General features: G+C 36.9%; 1 protein-coding gene across 1 annotated transcript in view; it reads right to left on the reverse strand.

Moving 5' to 3' along the window:
* DNAH12 (dynein, axonemal, heavy chain 12) overlaps positions 1 to 17,104 on the reverse strand; it is a 68,141-nt gene that overhangs the window by 16,614 nt on the left and 34,423 nt on the right. The window contains exons 39-53 of the mRNA XM_009895746.1: positions 15,686 to 15,985; positions 14,332 to 14,510; positions 13,214 to 13,406; positions 12,962 to 13,123; positions 10,022 to 10,216; positions 9,127 to 9,260; positions 8,660 to 8,822; positions 8,139 to 8,219; positions 6,759 to 6,935; positions 6,169 to 6,300; positions 5,645 to 5,734; positions 3,959 to 4,099; positions 3,582 to 3,823; positions 2,970 to 3,117; positions 69 to 214 (exon numbers count right to left, since the gene is read on the reverse strand). Of these exons, the coding sequence (XP_009894048.1) occupies positions 69 to 214; positions 2,970 to 3,117; positions 3,582 to 3,823; positions 3,959 to 4,099; positions 5,645 to 5,734; positions 6,169 to 6,300; positions 6,759 to 6,935; positions 8,139 to 8,219; positions 8,660 to 8,822; positions 9,127 to 9,260; positions 10,022 to 10,216; positions 12,962 to 13,123; positions 13,214 to 13,406; positions 14,332 to 14,510; positions 15,686 to 15,985 (2,483 nt within the window). The remainder of the gene's footprint in view (positions 1 to 68; positions 215 to 2,969; positions 3,118 to 3,581; positions 3,824 to 3,958; positions 4,100 to 5,644; positions 5,735 to 6,168; positions 6,301 to 6,758; positions 6,936 to 8,138; positions 8,220 to 8,659; positions 8,823 to 9,126; positions 9,261 to 10,021; positions 10,217 to 12,961; positions 13,124 to 13,213; positions 13,407 to 14,331; positions 14,511 to 15,685; positions 15,986 to 17,104) is intronic.

Raw genomic sequence — 17,104 nt, forward strand, 5'->3', positions numbered from 1 at the left:
TTAGTTTGCTTTTTTTTAAAAAGTGAAAACTTGTTTGGATTTGAAAACTAAACCTTTTTGTCACCTACCAACGCCTTGAATTGTCAACAATGACCCCATTGTCTACAGAAAATACATCAGTTGGCAAACCAGCAATATTCCAGGCTCTTATTTTTATTGGGTCACCAAGAGTCTTACTCAAAGAGAAATTCTCAGAACAAGGGATATTTTTCTCCTGGAAAAAAGAAAAGAAAAGAAAAGAAAACCCCAGTTATCTTTATTCCATGTTTCTTTATATGTTTTATTAAATGCCACTTTAATTCACAGCGACTATGTGCATTCCTTTTAAGAGTTTGAAATAGGTCAAGTACAACCAACGAAGAGAGATGCCATGCTGGACCTTGTTCTCACCAACAAGGAGGGGCTGGTGGGGAACATGAAGCTCAAGGGCAGCCTTGGCTGCAGTGACCATGAGATGGTGGAGTTCAAGATCCTTAGGGTGGCAAGGAGGGCGTACAGTAAGCTCGCTACCCTGGACTTCAGGAGAGCAGACTGTGGCCTCTTCAGGAGTCTGCTTGAAGAGTACCATGGGATAAAGCCCTGGAGGGACGAAGGGCCCAAGAAAGCCAGCTAATGTTCAAGGACTACCTCCTTCAAGCTCAGGAGCGATGCATCCCAACAAAGAGGAAGTTGGGCAAAAATGGGGGGCGATGATCTCCAGAGGTCCCTTCCAACCCTGACCATTCTGTGATTCTGTGAAATGCCAGGAGACCTGTGTGGATGAACAAGAAGCTCCTGCACACCCTCAAACAGAAAAAGGAAGCTTACAGAGGGTAGATCCAAGGACAGGTAGCCTGGAAGGAATACAGAGAAATTGTCTGAGCAGCCAGGGATCAGGTTAGGAAAGCTAAAGCTCACATAGAATAAAATCCGGCCAAGGACACCAAGAGCAATTTGAAAAGCTTCTGTAGGTATGTTGGTGACAAAAGGAAGCCTAGGGAAAACATGGCCCCTCTCCAGAAGGAAACGAGAGACCTGGTCACCTGGGACATGGACAAGGCTGAGGTACTCAGCAACTGACTTTCCTGCCTTGGTCTTCACCAACAACTGCTCTAGCCACACAGCCCAAGTAGCAGAAGGCAAAGCGGAAGGAACTGGCAGATGAAGTTGCTAAGCCACTATCCATCACATTTGAGAAGTTGTGGCTGACTGGAAGTTCCCACTGACTGGAAAAGGGGAAACATAACCCCCAAAGAGTTGCTGTCAACAGCTCAATGTTCAAGTGCCAAGCAGTGATCAGTGGCGTTTCTCAGGGGTTCGTACTGGGACCAGTGCTCTTCAACATCTTTGTTGGTGACATGGGATTTAGTGCACCCTCAGCAAGTTTGCAGACAATGCCAAGCTGCGTGGTGCTGTCAACACACTGGAAGGGAAGGAATGCCCTCCAGAGGGACCTGGACAGGCTTGAGAAATGGACCTGTGCAAACGTCATGAAGTTCAACAAGGCCAAGTGCAAGGTCCTGCATGTGGGTCAAGGCAATCCCAAGCACAAATACAGACTGGGCGGAGCATGGATTGAGAGCAGCCCTGAGGAGAAGGACTTGCGGGTGTTGGTGTATGAGAAGCTCAACATGAGCTGGCAATGTGCGCTCGCATCCCAGAAAGCCAACCGCATTCTGGGCTGCATCAAAAGAAGCGTGGCCAGCAGGTTGAGGGACGTGATTCTGCCCCTCTACTACGCTCTGGTGAGACCCCACCTGGAGTACTGTGTCCAGCTCCAGGGCTCCCAATATAAGAAGGACATGGACCTGCTGGAATGAGTCCAAAGGAGGGCCACGAAGATGATCAGAGAGTTGGAGCACCTCTCCTATGAAGATAGGCTGAGAGAGTTGGGGTTGTTCAGCCTGGAGAAGAGAAGACTCTGGGGAGACCTTATAGCAGCCTTCCAGTACTTAAAGGGGACCTACAGAAAAGGTGGAGAGGGACTCTTTATCAAGGAGTGAAGTGATAAGACAAGGGGTAACAGTTTTAAACTGAAAAAGGGTAGATTTAGATTAGATATTAGGAAGAAATTCTTTACTCTGAGGCTAGTGAGGCACTGGAACAGGTTGCCCAGAGAAGTTCTGGATGCCCCATCCCTTGAGGTGTTCAAAGCCAGGTTGAATGGGGCTTTGAGCAACCTGGTCTTGTGGAAGGTGTCCCTGGCCATGGGGGGGGGTTGGAACTAGATGATCTTTAAGGTCCCTTCCAACTCTAAACATTGTATAAGTAAAAATCCTAATAATAAAATCATAGTATCAATAGCTAACTATATTTCCCCACAAAATGTTTACTCTCTCTCCAAATTTTGTGGATTTGTCTAGTTTTTTGTACATTCTAAATGTGGAGGTGTTTTGCTACATAGTTATAACAATGCGTTACCTTAAGAAACTCACATACAGTTGGAAATCATCTAATGACTATATCTTCCATTAGCTCAATACAGTAGTCCAATACTGATTTGTTACTGTTTAATGTCACAATCACAATCAGTGACTTAAAATCCCTTGGTTTATGAATTATGGCATTAGTACAAGTATGTTGGAACACTCCCTTTGCAAACAGCATTATCAGTCATTTAATTAACATATAAATATGTGCCAGTGTAAGTTATTACGGATTTTTTTTTTTAACATACATAACTGCATTTTGAAGTTAATTGTTTCATTTAAAGGCAAAGAGAAAATTCTGAGTTTTTATTTAAACAATAGTTAAGCCTTACAAAGTCAATGATGTGCTCTTGTTTGTGATATGCTACTTTAAGTCTAGAGTAAAATCAGTGATTTAATTAAATCCACATTTACAGAATATTGGATCAGCAGAATTTATCCCATTGATCTTAATGACTTTGTCAGGCTAATATTAAATAAATGACAAGTGATTTTTGAGGCCTTTTGCAGTAGTCTAAAGAAAAAGCAAACATTTATTTAAATATAATATGACCGTCTAACCTTGCACAGTTTGCTCCAGTCTTTGGTACATTCTTGTCGAAATCCAGCAGTAAAAGCTCCCAGATATGCTATCACACCAGCTGATATCAGAACATCTCCTGTCAAATTATCATATATGTCTTGAAGATCATTTGCAGCATTATTCCATCTATGACAACCAGAAAATACAGAAAAAAATGGTGCTGAAACATCCACATTAATGATACTGACAATAAAAATCAACGTTTTTTGTTGTTGTTTATCTTAACTTCAGGTGGAGAATAAGGACACTGTGTTTATGTATTTTATTCTCAAAGGGTGCCGGGACATCTTGTCTAGACCATGCTTTTGCCAAGAAAGGTTCGACCAGATGATCCTTGACGTCCCTTCCAACCTGGTACTCTATGATTCTATAATTCTCATTTTGAAGACTTTCTCTACAATTCTCCTTCAATGTTGCTGCCCATATTTTTATATTACAAACAATTAGGAATCTTTTAAGGGCCCAGACTGTTACACTCTTCACTAGTGCAGCCCTCAGACAGAGATACAACATTAAAGGCTCAGAGAACTGAAGTTCAAATTCTATTTCTACAATGGCTGTTATATCTGACATTGGAACTTTAACCTGACCTTGATTTCTCTCCACCAAGGCCTCCAATCAACTTTTCTGCTCGTTCTAGTTTTTTAGCACACAGATCAACCTGGAATTCTAAACGAGCCTTTTCTTCAGTTTTCTCAGTGAAGGTTCGTTCCAAAGCAGCCAAACGATTTTCAACTGCTGCAAGTTCTTCTCTCTTCTGATTCAAGAGTGTCAGTGTCTCTGCTAAGGAGTGCTGTGCCTCTCTCAAACGATCTTTCTTGGGTGCAACCACCTATTCAATTACAACCAATACACAAATAATTAAAGCACATTTTTGTAACTTTATTATTTAATACAATGCTTAGGGGGAATATACCAAGCAAAGAAAATATTTCATAGCACTGAGGGACTAGGATCAAAAACTCACCTTTGCAACCCTGTCGTACACCTCCATTGCCATAATCCATTTGCATAAACCCTCTGCTGCTGAGGAAGCTTTAGCCACCTTTTGTGGATCAAACTCAGGATTAGTCAAGTATTCAGCCCGAATCTTCTGCATGATAGCTGCCTGGATAATAAAAGCATTATAGCTTATCAAAGCCATGGCTGACAGTTTAAAATTACACTGATTGACTGCCGTTTCTCTACACAATGAAACAGGAAAGAACTACTCAGTAATAATTGTGGTAGAAACCACTGCTCATTTGTTTCTTTTGATTTTCCTACCATGCTTTGTGGTCTTTTCCTGTTTTCATCCTAATCCTATCCTTATCCTTTACAATCATGCATTTGCTATGTCTTCATGTGGCAGCTACCTAAGTGCTAAGAGCGTTACAATCACGTAAAAGCCTTAATTTATGCTGTCCCTTGTGCAAAACATGAACATTTCATTATTTACTGTCTTTTCTCAAGACACAGCTGTTGGGGATCTTTATAAAAATGTATTTCTACTAATGTAAGAAAAAATCTAAATTAATTACATTGCTTGTGCCTACTTTTGGGGACCAGTTTTAAAAAGGGCAAAGCATATTCAGTTTCCAGTGAACTGGGCAAACAGCAAGAATCACACTCTTGGATAGTGAGATCTCTGGAGAAGATGGTCACATTTTAAATAAAGTTATATAACTAGTATATTTCTGCACTTATTATATATCTTCTAGTATACTTAACAAAATATTACCCATTTTGTCAGCATTCATTCAATCAACATAATACAGTTAGAAACAGCCACTAAGAAGAGCACCAATGTGAGCAGTTATTTAAAAAGAGAAAAAAGTATATAATGCCGAGTAACTTATTTAGAAAAACTAGAGAAAAAAAAGGCACAGAAAGCTTGGACAGGAATCAAATCTTCACTGGTTCTGAAAATAAACAAACCTAACCAAAACCCAAAACAGAATACATGAAATGAGGCTAAAAGGACCCAAGTTCAGAAGAAGCAGGAGACCACTTAAAGTAAACTTCTGGAATGCTTTGTAAAAGGATCCTCTAGATACAGAAAGTTTTCATGGGCTTAAAAGGACTAGAGAAATTACAGAAGAGACATCCACTGAAAGCTACTAAACACACAGAAACTACATCTAGCTTTGGAAGTCCTTCATTTAAAGTGCCGGTGGCTGGAAGAATATTTGGATAAATTATTATATATACTGTTCCTGCTCCTTCCAAGGCACCTCCTTATGGCCATTTTTGGACACAGGATAATGGACAGGACAGACTATTTACTCTGATAAGTTCTTTATGTGTTATTTTTACCTTTTGATGAGATATTACCTCTAAATTGCAAAGTTAGCAACGTTTGTGCACAGAAGGACATTTCATTCAAATAGAAGACAGGCTGTATAGAAGCCTTAGAAATTCCAAAAGGGAATTCTAAAGTGTTCAGAAATGCCACTTACAAGGCTCACCCTGAAAAAGTTCGACTCACTTGCCATGACAATACTCATCCGATAGAGATACCCTATCATCTTGTAAAGATCCTTGGTCAGAACAGAAGTTGACTAACTTGGGACAAATGGGACCTCTGATACAGTATTTTCTAATTTTAATTTTTTCACCTGCAAGAAAATGTCTACATGATAAAAACCACTGAAAAATTAGACAGAAGCCTTACTGGAATATTGTCCTTGTCATACTCTTTCAAATCCTTTAAGAAATTCATGTCACCAAGCAGTTTCTTGCTCGGAGCCCAGTAATCCAAAATCTACAAAACACAGTAGGAAATATCTTTTCAAGCTTTAAAATAAACACACAAACAAAAAATGACTGATCTCTCTTAATTAAAACTAATGCATATTTAATGATGACCTTGTATCTCCTTGAGATGTCAATACAGGAGAAAGTCCACCAGATCAAACATTTCCCCCAATCCATACATAAAGCCAAAAACTGAACTGTGTCTCAGGGAAGAGTTACGTATTATCTTTTATCAAAATACAAGTCAAGCTAACTAAGTGTGTTCTCTTTGCACATTACAAAACTTAGAAAATTTGGAATTCTGGAAGTTTTCAGTAAAAGAACGGATGGAGGCTGAAAATACTTTTGTGGACATGGGTGATCTGGTTTATCGAACAAGTGCTCTGTGGTGAGAACAACATGAATTATAGTTTTATTTTCAACTATTGTCTGCCATTTTACCTTGCCTCCAGTCCCTGAAGGATCCGCAATCTTTTCAGGTTTTATGTCTTTCATGACACAGACAGCAGCCATGACAAGTTTGACACCAGATGGAGGATTTTTCATTGATTTGACAATTGATATATCAGAAGGCTAAAATAAAAATCACATTTAAAAGAATTATGACAAACATTATGCTTTTCTCACCACTAAGATAAATGAATTAACTCAAAAAAGGGGGAATTATAACACCATTACGAACGAACATAATTATAGAGGACTTTCAGAAGGGAATAATACAGTGTTAGCAACACAGCTAACGCTATACATCAGTGTATCTTATGCAGGGGAAATAAGAATGAAATAAATGCTGCCGGTAATCTCAGGTTTTGGATACTTTTCCCACAAGTGGGCTATCTTGCAAATAAACAATTTTTTAAACGCACTCACACACACACTTTGAATTCTGAGTACATGAAGAGGAAATACACTGAAGAATGACTCTACAGGTCCTCTCATTTGACAAAACTGAGGAAATCTAACACTTCTCAAAGCCTTTTCGTCATCATGTTAAGTAACTCTTTCAAATGCTGAAGTTTAGATCAGCTTGCCTTCAAAGTGTCAAGAGCATCAAGTGCAGCCTCCAGGGCTGGGATCGCCTCTGCTAGGTCACTCTCGCATTCATTTTTCAATGTCTGGGCTTCTTCAGCTTTTTCTGTAGCAATTTCTTCATCTACTTTTACAGTTTTTCTTTTTTGTTCTACTTCTGCAGATTCTATTTCTATAGTCTAGAGAAAAACACACAGGTGAGCTTCCTATTGAGCAGTGAAACTGAAATTACCTAGTGTTGCGCTTATGGAATACTGTAAAATAAAAAAGAAAATCGAAGTATTTAAACATTTTCATGTATTTTCAATTTATGTTAAGGGAATAACTTATTTCTCAGCATAATGCAACATCATCATGGAGCTTTAACAGTAGGTACACTGCATGAAATCAGATTACTGTCAATAAAAGCTATTTAAAATAGCTTGTAGTTCAGAAGAGACAAGAAACTCTTCATGTTTGTGCATCAGGCTGTAACTAAAAAATTACTAGTGTTAATAGTGAATTTTCATAGCTTCATAGTCTATAACATTGACTACTGAAATTTATTTTCTTTTCAGTGATGAGTTAAGCCTTCATCCAACTAGTCCCTTTTCAGTTCTACAGAAGCAACATCTAGTTTTCTTAAAGGCTTGTAAGAGCAGGTAGAAGAGATATCACTGTATCTGTAAAGACACTTACAAAACAGAAGCAAGTGCATGAAAATGTCAGTCAAATCTGCTTTTTTGTGATGCAACAGTAACATAGTAGATAAGAGTATTTTTGCAAGTCAGAATTTTCAAGAACACCCAAGAGATTGGTTCCTAAATACCACTTAATTTCTATGAAGTTAATCCTTTTTAGGATCCTTTCAAAAAATCAAGAGTATCATTCCTGTTCATGCAAAGACAGACTATGCAAAACATTTTTTGGTTAATTCATATGCTGAAGAACTATTTGTGGTTTTTGCAATGTTTGTGAATGATCTTGGGAGACTGGGTCTATCCACTATTAGCATGAAAGCTCCTATAACGTCCTTCGGCATGGAGCTTAAGCAATAAGTATACCCAGAGTCTGTATCTTACATAAAGAATACAATTTTCTTCCGGTTCTAAGGATATAAGCATAAATAGTGGCAAGTTTCACAATACTGCAAACCACAGTAAACAAGAAGTGAGCTCAAAAACCTGAACTCAACTCTCATTTTCTGAAAGTCACACATCAACAACCTTATACAGGCATATTCTTTAGAACCTGTCTACAATCAGTTGAGATATTGAAGTAGAAGTACATTGTACAATTAACATTCCTCATTCAAAGCTATTTATTACAAAGGTGAAATTATGGATCCCAAGTATACACATGCCTACATTAAAAAACACCAAGTTGTATTTGTATAACTCTACCTTCATCATGTTTGCATTATCCAATTTAGCCTCTTCCAGTTTGGGCTGCAGTTGAACTAGCTCTTGTTTCATCTCACCAACCTATACACACACAGAAGGATCAGGTAGGGCCAAGTACAATTTCCAACAATTTCTATAATAACTGGATTTTACCTAATGACTAATTTATTCATAGAAGGAAATTAAGTGTCATATCAAAACACTTTAGAGATTGTACATATGAGATAAAAATAAGTCTCTGATTTTAAGAACTATGTTCACTTGTAAGCACCTGTTAACCATTTTTAAAAGGGAAGCTCTGTTCATATATTGTTTAGTAATACATGCTTAGAGGTCCATGGCCTCTAGCACAACTGCTATGACTGTAGGAAAAAAAAGGCAAAACACATTTCTTAGAGTTTTACTGTTAATGGTTGAGCTAAACAAAATCTGAAGTAATGCTTTTTGACTGACTTCTCCAATAAAAGACCTGCTTTTGCCAAACATTTTGCATTTTCAGTTCCATTTTTGTCCTAACTCACCTGTGATTCAGCAAAAGCTAGTTTATCTAGTCCATTCACATATTTCTTCTTGGCTTTCATTACAGTGTCTCGTTTCTGAGTAAGAAGTTTCCGAAACGCAGCAATAAGCTCAAGATAAGAAGTGGGAGTAACATAATTATGGCGTCCCAGACTTTGCAAGAACCTATTGAAAAACAAGTAGGTTAGTTATTTAGTTTAACTATCGTTAGCAAAGTCATGTAACTGACAAATAATAGGAGTAAACAATTTTGACCATTTTATATAATATTTTTAGGCAGGCAGATAGTATACATTAACTTTTAATACAGAAATGAGTAGCAATGAAACTCTATCACCTACTACTTTGTCGTTTCTAACTTCTAAAAATTCAACTTTTGTGTTCTCTGTTGCTCAATTTACTACTTTCAACAGCATAATCTTAGTATTTCTATAAATTAACAAATTGTTTTCAAAATAAACAGACTGACCTTACAGAGAGTGACAAAACTGAAGTATGAAAGTATTTACAGATAGGCACAACTTCCTGACGCTCACTGTCTGTGAGCTGAAGTGTTTCTAAGAACTTATTAGCCACACGTTCAAGGGCATCTTCAGGCCATGGCTGCGGGAGAAGTCAGGAGGGAAGGATTTGTAAAATTCAGCTGTGAGCAGTATTCATACTTTAAAAACATTTCTTACTATTCAAAACACCAGAATAAGACACACTAGTCCCAACTATGTCTCAAGAACAATGAACTGATGTAAGGGTTAGATGCAGTCTTTTCTGGCAAATCCTGGTTGATCTTCTAGTTAAAAGCTACATATTGCCACTCTATCCAAACATTTCTGCGTCTATGTCATCCTTCGGCAGAAAAATTAGTAGATGTCAGTACCAGGCCAAGCTATAGAGCTAACTGTACTTTATGGAGAGTAACATCGCTTACATCAAGGATCATTAACTACAGTAATTTTCCAAATTGCATTCTGCTATAAAAGATCTACTGATAAATAGGACTTGTATTTGCTAGTCATTCCCATGATCTGCTTAAAAGGCAGCAGAAATTATGATTGTTTTGCAATCACATTGAAATGGTTTCTCTAGTCCTATAAAACAAACACGTTATGTGATAAAATGACAAATTACCATCACTGAGACTATCCACTACTTCAGAAATGTAAAATTTGTAGCAACAAAATTTAAGTTTATTTGTAGAAATACTGAGATCACACACCAAAAAGCTCCCAAAATATTGCATGAATTGCCTATGCTATTTTAAAAATTTGAAAAAAATTTGAGTAATTCTGTACAGAGGGCATGAAAATACAGATTGTTAGAAAACCGAAATATTTTTTTGAGCAAACAATACATATATTTTCACATACCTGGAACCAATCAATAGTACAGCAGTTTATGAGTGAGGGAAACTGTCTCAGACGATTGCGGAAAGCATCTCCAATTGGGCTGAATGCCACCACAATATGGAGATTTTCTTTGCAGCAGTTCACAAAGAATGCAAACAAGGCCAAGGGACTGAGTTCTTCATGTTTATTGCCAGCTTGAACTATTGCACGAACACCCTTAGGAATAATACATAGGGTAAAAACTGTTACATAATTTCTCATTAAGTATTTCTGAAGTCCTATAACATACCTGTTAATGATAGCATCACCATGAAATAAATTTTATACTGATAAATGAAACAGGTAGAATAACCTACACAAACAGAACAAGTAGTAAATACTATTTAAGTCTAGGATTACAATATTTATCTGTGACCCTGACAAGTCATTCTAGGAATGACCATCTGCTGCCTTGAGCAAATGAGAAAACAACGGAACAAAAATTAAAGATGAGTTCCAGATAGACAAGATACATTCAGGTGAGACAGGGTTAAGACACACTCCGGAAAAAAAAAGAATCAAAATTCATAATTAGCTCCCTCATGAAATCAAGAAGCAAAGCCTTCTAATGATATATACAACTATTAGGCTTAATTACAATCTTCAGTCACTCAAAAATTTAGGAGATATAAACAGATGAGGCAAATTACTAGTCTCATTACACAAAAGCCACTGTTACAAAACCAAATGTTTTTCTCATCATCTATGCTTTAAGTGCCATATGAGTCCCCTAAATAACATTTCAAGACATGAACTTACTAAGAACTTTTTCAGCTTTAATATTACACTAAAATATGCTGTATTTGCCTAATTGGAGAGGAACATTTAAGTTTCAAACATCAAAACATATTCCCTTTGTTCATTTGCCAAAACCAATAATCTCTCAAAACAAGAAGAAACCTCTAAATTTGAAACTAAAGACTACTTCATAGAAGTATTATCTTCAATTAATTAGCAATCCATGAGACACTGACTATAAACCCCTAAAACTCAAATTATTCTTCCACAAAAGCATGTATATTTTACACAATTCCACAATTAAAATAAATTAAATTTAAAATAAAATAAATGAAAATAATTTCTTGGGAAAAAATAGTTAAGTGGCAATAGAGTAAAAGTGGAAATACTTTCATGGATTAGATTTAAATGAGGGAAAAAACAACTTTGCTCCAGTTGGCATATTATGGATAGCTACCAAGTTCTAGCACATACCAAGTGAATATGTTCATACAAACTAAAATCATAGAAGAGCCACATTATATTAATATAGTTATTATTATATACCTGTCAAGAATGAAACAGTAAAAGAGACCGGTGATTAAAATTATAATTTAACTTCTTTGTAAAATGCATGGAATGCAGGTATCAACACGCTCCATAACAAGATCAAGAAAAAAAAAACAGTAACATTTATCAAGTGATACAGCTATTTAAATAGAGAACATTTGTTTATGCACTAAGAACCACTTTGAATGTCAACTAGAAGCAGACTTGGGTAATTTATTAATAAACATATGTCCTAGTTTGAGGTAAAACAGGACCAATTTTGTTCAGTAACTTCACTTGTTAGCTAGGCCTCTTCTAACTACTGAAATTAACAGCATATTGTGCAGACGATGTTCACTCCCTCAGAGTGATAAGACCTATGTTTATAGTTGATGCCCAGGCATGGTGTGCAGAGAGGACCTTGCTTATATTTATTGCTATAACAACCAAGGCCAATCACCTTTGTTATTTGCCCCGTTGGAGGGTTGGAAGCGGAAACGCATAGTGGGGTCCCATCTGCAGGGAGGAGCAGACAGGACAGGTGACCCAAAACTGACCAACAGGGTATTCCATCCCATCTGCCTCATGCTCAGTATAAACGCTGAGGGATCAAAGGGTCAGCTCTTTTTCTTCAATGGCCGATGTCTGAGGAGGACTCTGTTCGTCTGTCTTTGATCCCGATCCTGAATGCAGATCCAGAATCTAGTTCCTGTCCATCGCTGAGTCCAGCCTGGGACTGCCCCAGTGCCAGCCAGTGTCATGACTGTCATCTCAGGAGCTTGATATGGTTTTGTATATATTTCATTATTTCTTTTTATTTTATTATTAATATTTCATTAAAGTAGTTTAGTTCCTTCTAAACTCATACATCTCTTTTTCCCTCCTCTGCCTCTCTCTTTGAAGAGGGGTAGAGGGGAGCATCTGTCGGTCCCATCTGGGGTTCCCCAGGTCCCCAGTAGCTGATTTGGCCTAAACTATGACAACATACCACTGAGATATGAAGACAGCACAGCATACAGTTGCAAACATTGATAGCTAACATTAAGCTTCCAACTTGATGTATACAAAGATTGATGTCTCTCCCTCCCAATTGGAGACTGCTATTTTGAAAATCCAAGCTTGATCTTAGTTAGAATTTTTTTTTAAAATTGATTTAGTACATTGCATATTTACTTCTGAGTCTGACTTCATGGAGCACCCTTCCTCAACTTCTCTCTGAGAAGAAATGTCAAGACTATGAAAATCTGTCTAACAATGCTCTAGTGCCTTAGACAGCAAGAGTCTATTGACAAAGGCAGGCTGTGTTTTCTCAAAAATGTCTTTGTCCTTAACTGATCAATGAAAACATTATGATGTACATTGTTCTTCTCCAGAATACACTGCAAAACGTAACTGTGGCCATGGGGTATTTGTGAACAATCAATCAAAATTCCCTATGTGCACAACTTAATGTGTTCATGAACAGAATGACAAGTCAGAGTTAAAGTTAGGGAGTAGCTTATGCCTACTCCCAAGTCTACTAATAACTGCCTGATTTATATAAGGTCTCAAAAAAAGTCACAGAATTAAGTGCATATACCCAAAAGCCACACTTCACACTGAACTGACAAAATAGCTTAAAAGGGAGGTGACATTAAAGACGATTTCTAAAGATACCTCTAGAATTTCTTGTTTTTCATCTGCTGGAAAAAGATTGGGTACCTCCCCAGTGTTGAGGACACTGTCAATATCTTCTAAAAAGCTTTCTTCTTTAATTTGTGCATCTGTGATTATAAATACAGTTTTCAAGCCTTTTACACCTGCATTCTTCAGAAGACTCTAAAAATGAAAGACAGTTAAAACATTGTATATTCCAAAACATCCCTCCTCAAAATTAAGTCAAAATGCAGAAACGTTATTAATACTCACTTTCAGATCTTCTCTCCACTCATTTGTACCATAGGTCTTAGAAATTTCTGGTTGAAAGACACACATTTTTGCCATGAATGCTGCTAGACGAGTCAAAGACTGACGTCCACTTCCTCCCATTCCAACCAACAAAGCATTACCCCCTGGCTGCTTCAGAATACGGCTTATACGAGACAAATGTTCCAACATATACCTATATTTGAAATGTGCTGATTACCAGAATGGCAGAAATACATATGCATTTGTACACCTATAAATCTGTGAAACAAGTATAGAAGTAACATTTCCAAAACAAATTTCTGAAGGTGGGTCGGGGTGGTGGGGAAGAGGAAGAAAGGTAGTGGGTATGCACCACAGAGTCTGCCAGCTCTTCAAACTCTCAGCATAACTGTATATACAGGTACTCACAAATCCAGGTTGTCAAAATTACCTAGACTAAAATAAGGTGCTATTAGAAGTGTTTAAACTAACCCTAATCACCTTCACAAAGCATCTGTGCGTCGAGTTACACTGGCAAATACAAAAAGGCAGTAATTTCTAGCAATAGGAGTTGTGACCTCCTAATCTGTCTCAGTTGTAGCTCTGCCTGATCACAATTTAAGGTAACAATAGCAGCCTTCAGAGTCTGAAATTTCACAGGGTTAGCTGCAGCACCAGGTTGGGTGCATGCCCTGAAGTGGGGCATGGCTGTGCTGCTTAATAACAGACAGCTAAGATTGTGCTATATCTCACTATGCACCTCACAACCTTAGAATTGTTGTCCTTGGTAAAATGAAAGTCCAGTGGTTACTGGCAAAACTGACACCCACCTTCACCAGTAACAGATGCCCAGCAGCAGTAGAGCACCCACCTGATTCAGAGCACAATGTTTATGTAACAACCAAAGAATATATTCAAAGCCCCTTAGGAGAAAAACTTCTCATTGTTTACTTTTGGATAGAAAAAGCAGGGGCGTAAGAGAAAAATCAGTTCACTTTGATCCAAAAAGGTGTAACACTATAAACACTTTTGTGGATGCATAAAGGGGAGGAGACATACAGAAAACACAGGACATAAAATTTGATATAATGAATTATCAACTACTGCTTAAAGCTCTTAATAATACAGATCATATGCACCTGAAAACTACAAGGTTCATTCTTGTTTTGTGTGTTTGATTATATTCGTCCAGACACTGCTCCACAACATCACCAAACAGCTGAAGGCTTGGAATTTCAACATAAAGTCTTTCATCTCCCTCAAGTTCTGGAATCATGTAGTCACCAAAAAACAAACTTCTCATGTTTTCTTCTGTTACCTATGGTAAATATTCAACAAATTATGAAGCAAAGATTAATATTTAATGAATATATTCATTAAAGGAATTTTAGAAAACAAAGAAGAATTTAGACAAATACTCAAGACATGAGAATGAGCACTCAAATATTCTGACTCTCAGACAACACCCAACTCAAAATTCTCCATTTCCCATATTAAACAATACACTTATTCTTAATTTGTTCTTGGAATGCATTTGGCTCAAATAGCCGTTAGCAGTCTCATAATCATGACCTTCAGATTACACCAAATTTATACAGATATATGTTTAGCAATTTTCAAAGTATTATGAACTAGGATCACAAAGTCATTTCTTCTATACATCAATGAAATGACAGAGGAAGAAAAAAAAAAAGACAAGGCATATAGTATAACATGGTTATACAATGTTTTAAATAGTAAAATTTCAAAACAATTACAGAATGCTGTTTACCATGCAGTAGCTCAGTCACAGGCTAAATTTAAAAAGGGTATGTCTCCTTATCCTGTAAATCAGGTCTCTGCAAGTCCATTTAAGAGTATTCATACTTGTATTTCTCCTTGCAGGTACTGTACACTATGTGCAGATCCCAGCTACTTTTGTGGTAGTGATTTATAAATTACTCCATCTATTTTTGTTATGTTATCTCCCATTGCCCAAAGATTCAACACATGCTGCTACATCTCCAAGAAAACATGTGACGGAATTTTTTTGAAAAGTTGGTCTGCTCACCTACTGATTAATTGGATGCTTAATTTCTATGTGCAGACATGTAGGAGCTTAATAAAACACTCTGCTTGATAAATTAAATTTCATAAGATATAAATACTCACGGGGTTCTGGATAAATCTCAAAAAAATGTTGCATCATTTTTTTAATTGAATAAGAAACCATTTTTTGTTTCACTACCAGATACACAAAATTCTTTTATGGAAAAGTAGTAAGTTTACCCACATTTTAACTGAAATATTTTTTGAAAAGGACATTTACGTACAACAGTAAAACCCTTCCAAACATTTTTACTTTTTTTTTTTCCAAAGAAAGCATTTTTTCCAAATTCAACTCAAATTTTCAAGCACATTTAATCCAAAATTTTACCTGTGATTGAGAAACTTGCTAGTCTTAAATTTATAATGAAAGCAATTATTTTGCAGCAGGTTAAACGTGATACTTACAGGTGTGTTTTCGTGCTTCAGGTGTGCAAAAACTGAATCAAATGCTTCTTTGAAATGTTCTTTCACAATATCTTTCATTAAATTGAACAACCAGGCTCTATCATTGTCTTCCACTAGACGGTCATAAAAGACACGAAATACCTCATGTACAAAGAGACGAATCATTACATTTTTGCTTTCAACTGATTTTCTCTTAATGAGCAAGCAGCCGTGGATAACACGTGAAAAGTCACGCAGGTTGAATATATAGTGAGATTTTGCTGGTGTGGGCAAAAGATTTTTGATGGCTTTCTTATACACCTTAAGATAATAACAACAAAAAAGAACAAAACCAACAAATTAGTAACATCAACTATATTATTATAATAAATCTTAAATGTCTTCTAAAATTGTATTCCTGCAAGAAAAACACTTCACGCTTAATAAATCCTAATAATGTCTAAACACCTCAAAGTCTTCTGAATATATCAGGTGCACCTCATGCAGTTCTGGAACATACATGTACTACTAACCTAATTGCAAATTGGAAAAGTAATTGTAGCAAGTGTAAAGAAATCTGTTGTAGGACCAGGAATAGCACTCAGATCTCTTGACTTCCTTTAACTATACCATATTCTCCCTCAAGTGATTCAAGGATTGAATTATATGTAATGGTAACTTCCTAGATCTTCACTTGTTTAAATCTAGTTGTTTGCATACCTACAAATTACTCAAAAATAGAAGGAGTCAATAAAAATGCTGAAGGAATAGGCAGATCAAGAAAAGTGTCGTTTCACTATGTTTTGCTCTAATCTGGAATGCATCAGCTGTTGTTAGCTCATGCTGTATGATAGAAATAATGTCCTTTGTCATTACATTGAACATAAATAACATGCTGAACTGGATGCTGACAAAGTAAGCTTTTAATCTGTTTCTGTATACTCATAGGTCTTCAGAAAAATGTCATGAATTGCCATTCCTTTTTTTATGTGTATGGTACATTGGAAATGTGATACTTGCTAAACTCTGTAACATGGAATTTCACAAGCCATTCAGAAATTCCATACAGCTGGGCCTAATGGCTTTCAGATCCACAACATTTTTATGATGTCTTTTGTCATGCTGGAGTCAGATTCAAAGCTGCATGTCCATGTTGGCTTCCCTAGTCTGCTGTGATGTACCCATAATTAACATAAAAACTGGGAGAGGAAGGAGGAAAGTGGAGAGGGTAATTTCTTAATTCTTACTCTCTCTGAGAAGGAATTTTGGAAGTGTTGCAATTGATATTTTCTTTGTCTTTGTGTGTGACAGCTTCTCATGCTTGTCTGACCCCAAAAAGACTCCAGTCTCATCTACTTGACGTTATGTGGGCAGGTACCATAGAGCCCCACGCTAACACAAATTCAAAAACAATTTTCCTAGAACAAGGAGGTTACTGCA

The sequence above is a fragment of the Charadrius vociferus genome, unplaced genomic scaffold (genome assembly GCF_000708025.1).
Source record: "Charadrius vociferus isolate BGI_N301 unplaced genomic scaffold, ASM70802v2 scaffold512, whole genome shotgun sequence".
In the NCBI taxonomy this organism is placed as follows: Eukaryota; Metazoa; Chordata; class Aves; order Charadriiformes; family Charadriidae; genus Charadrius; species Charadrius vociferus.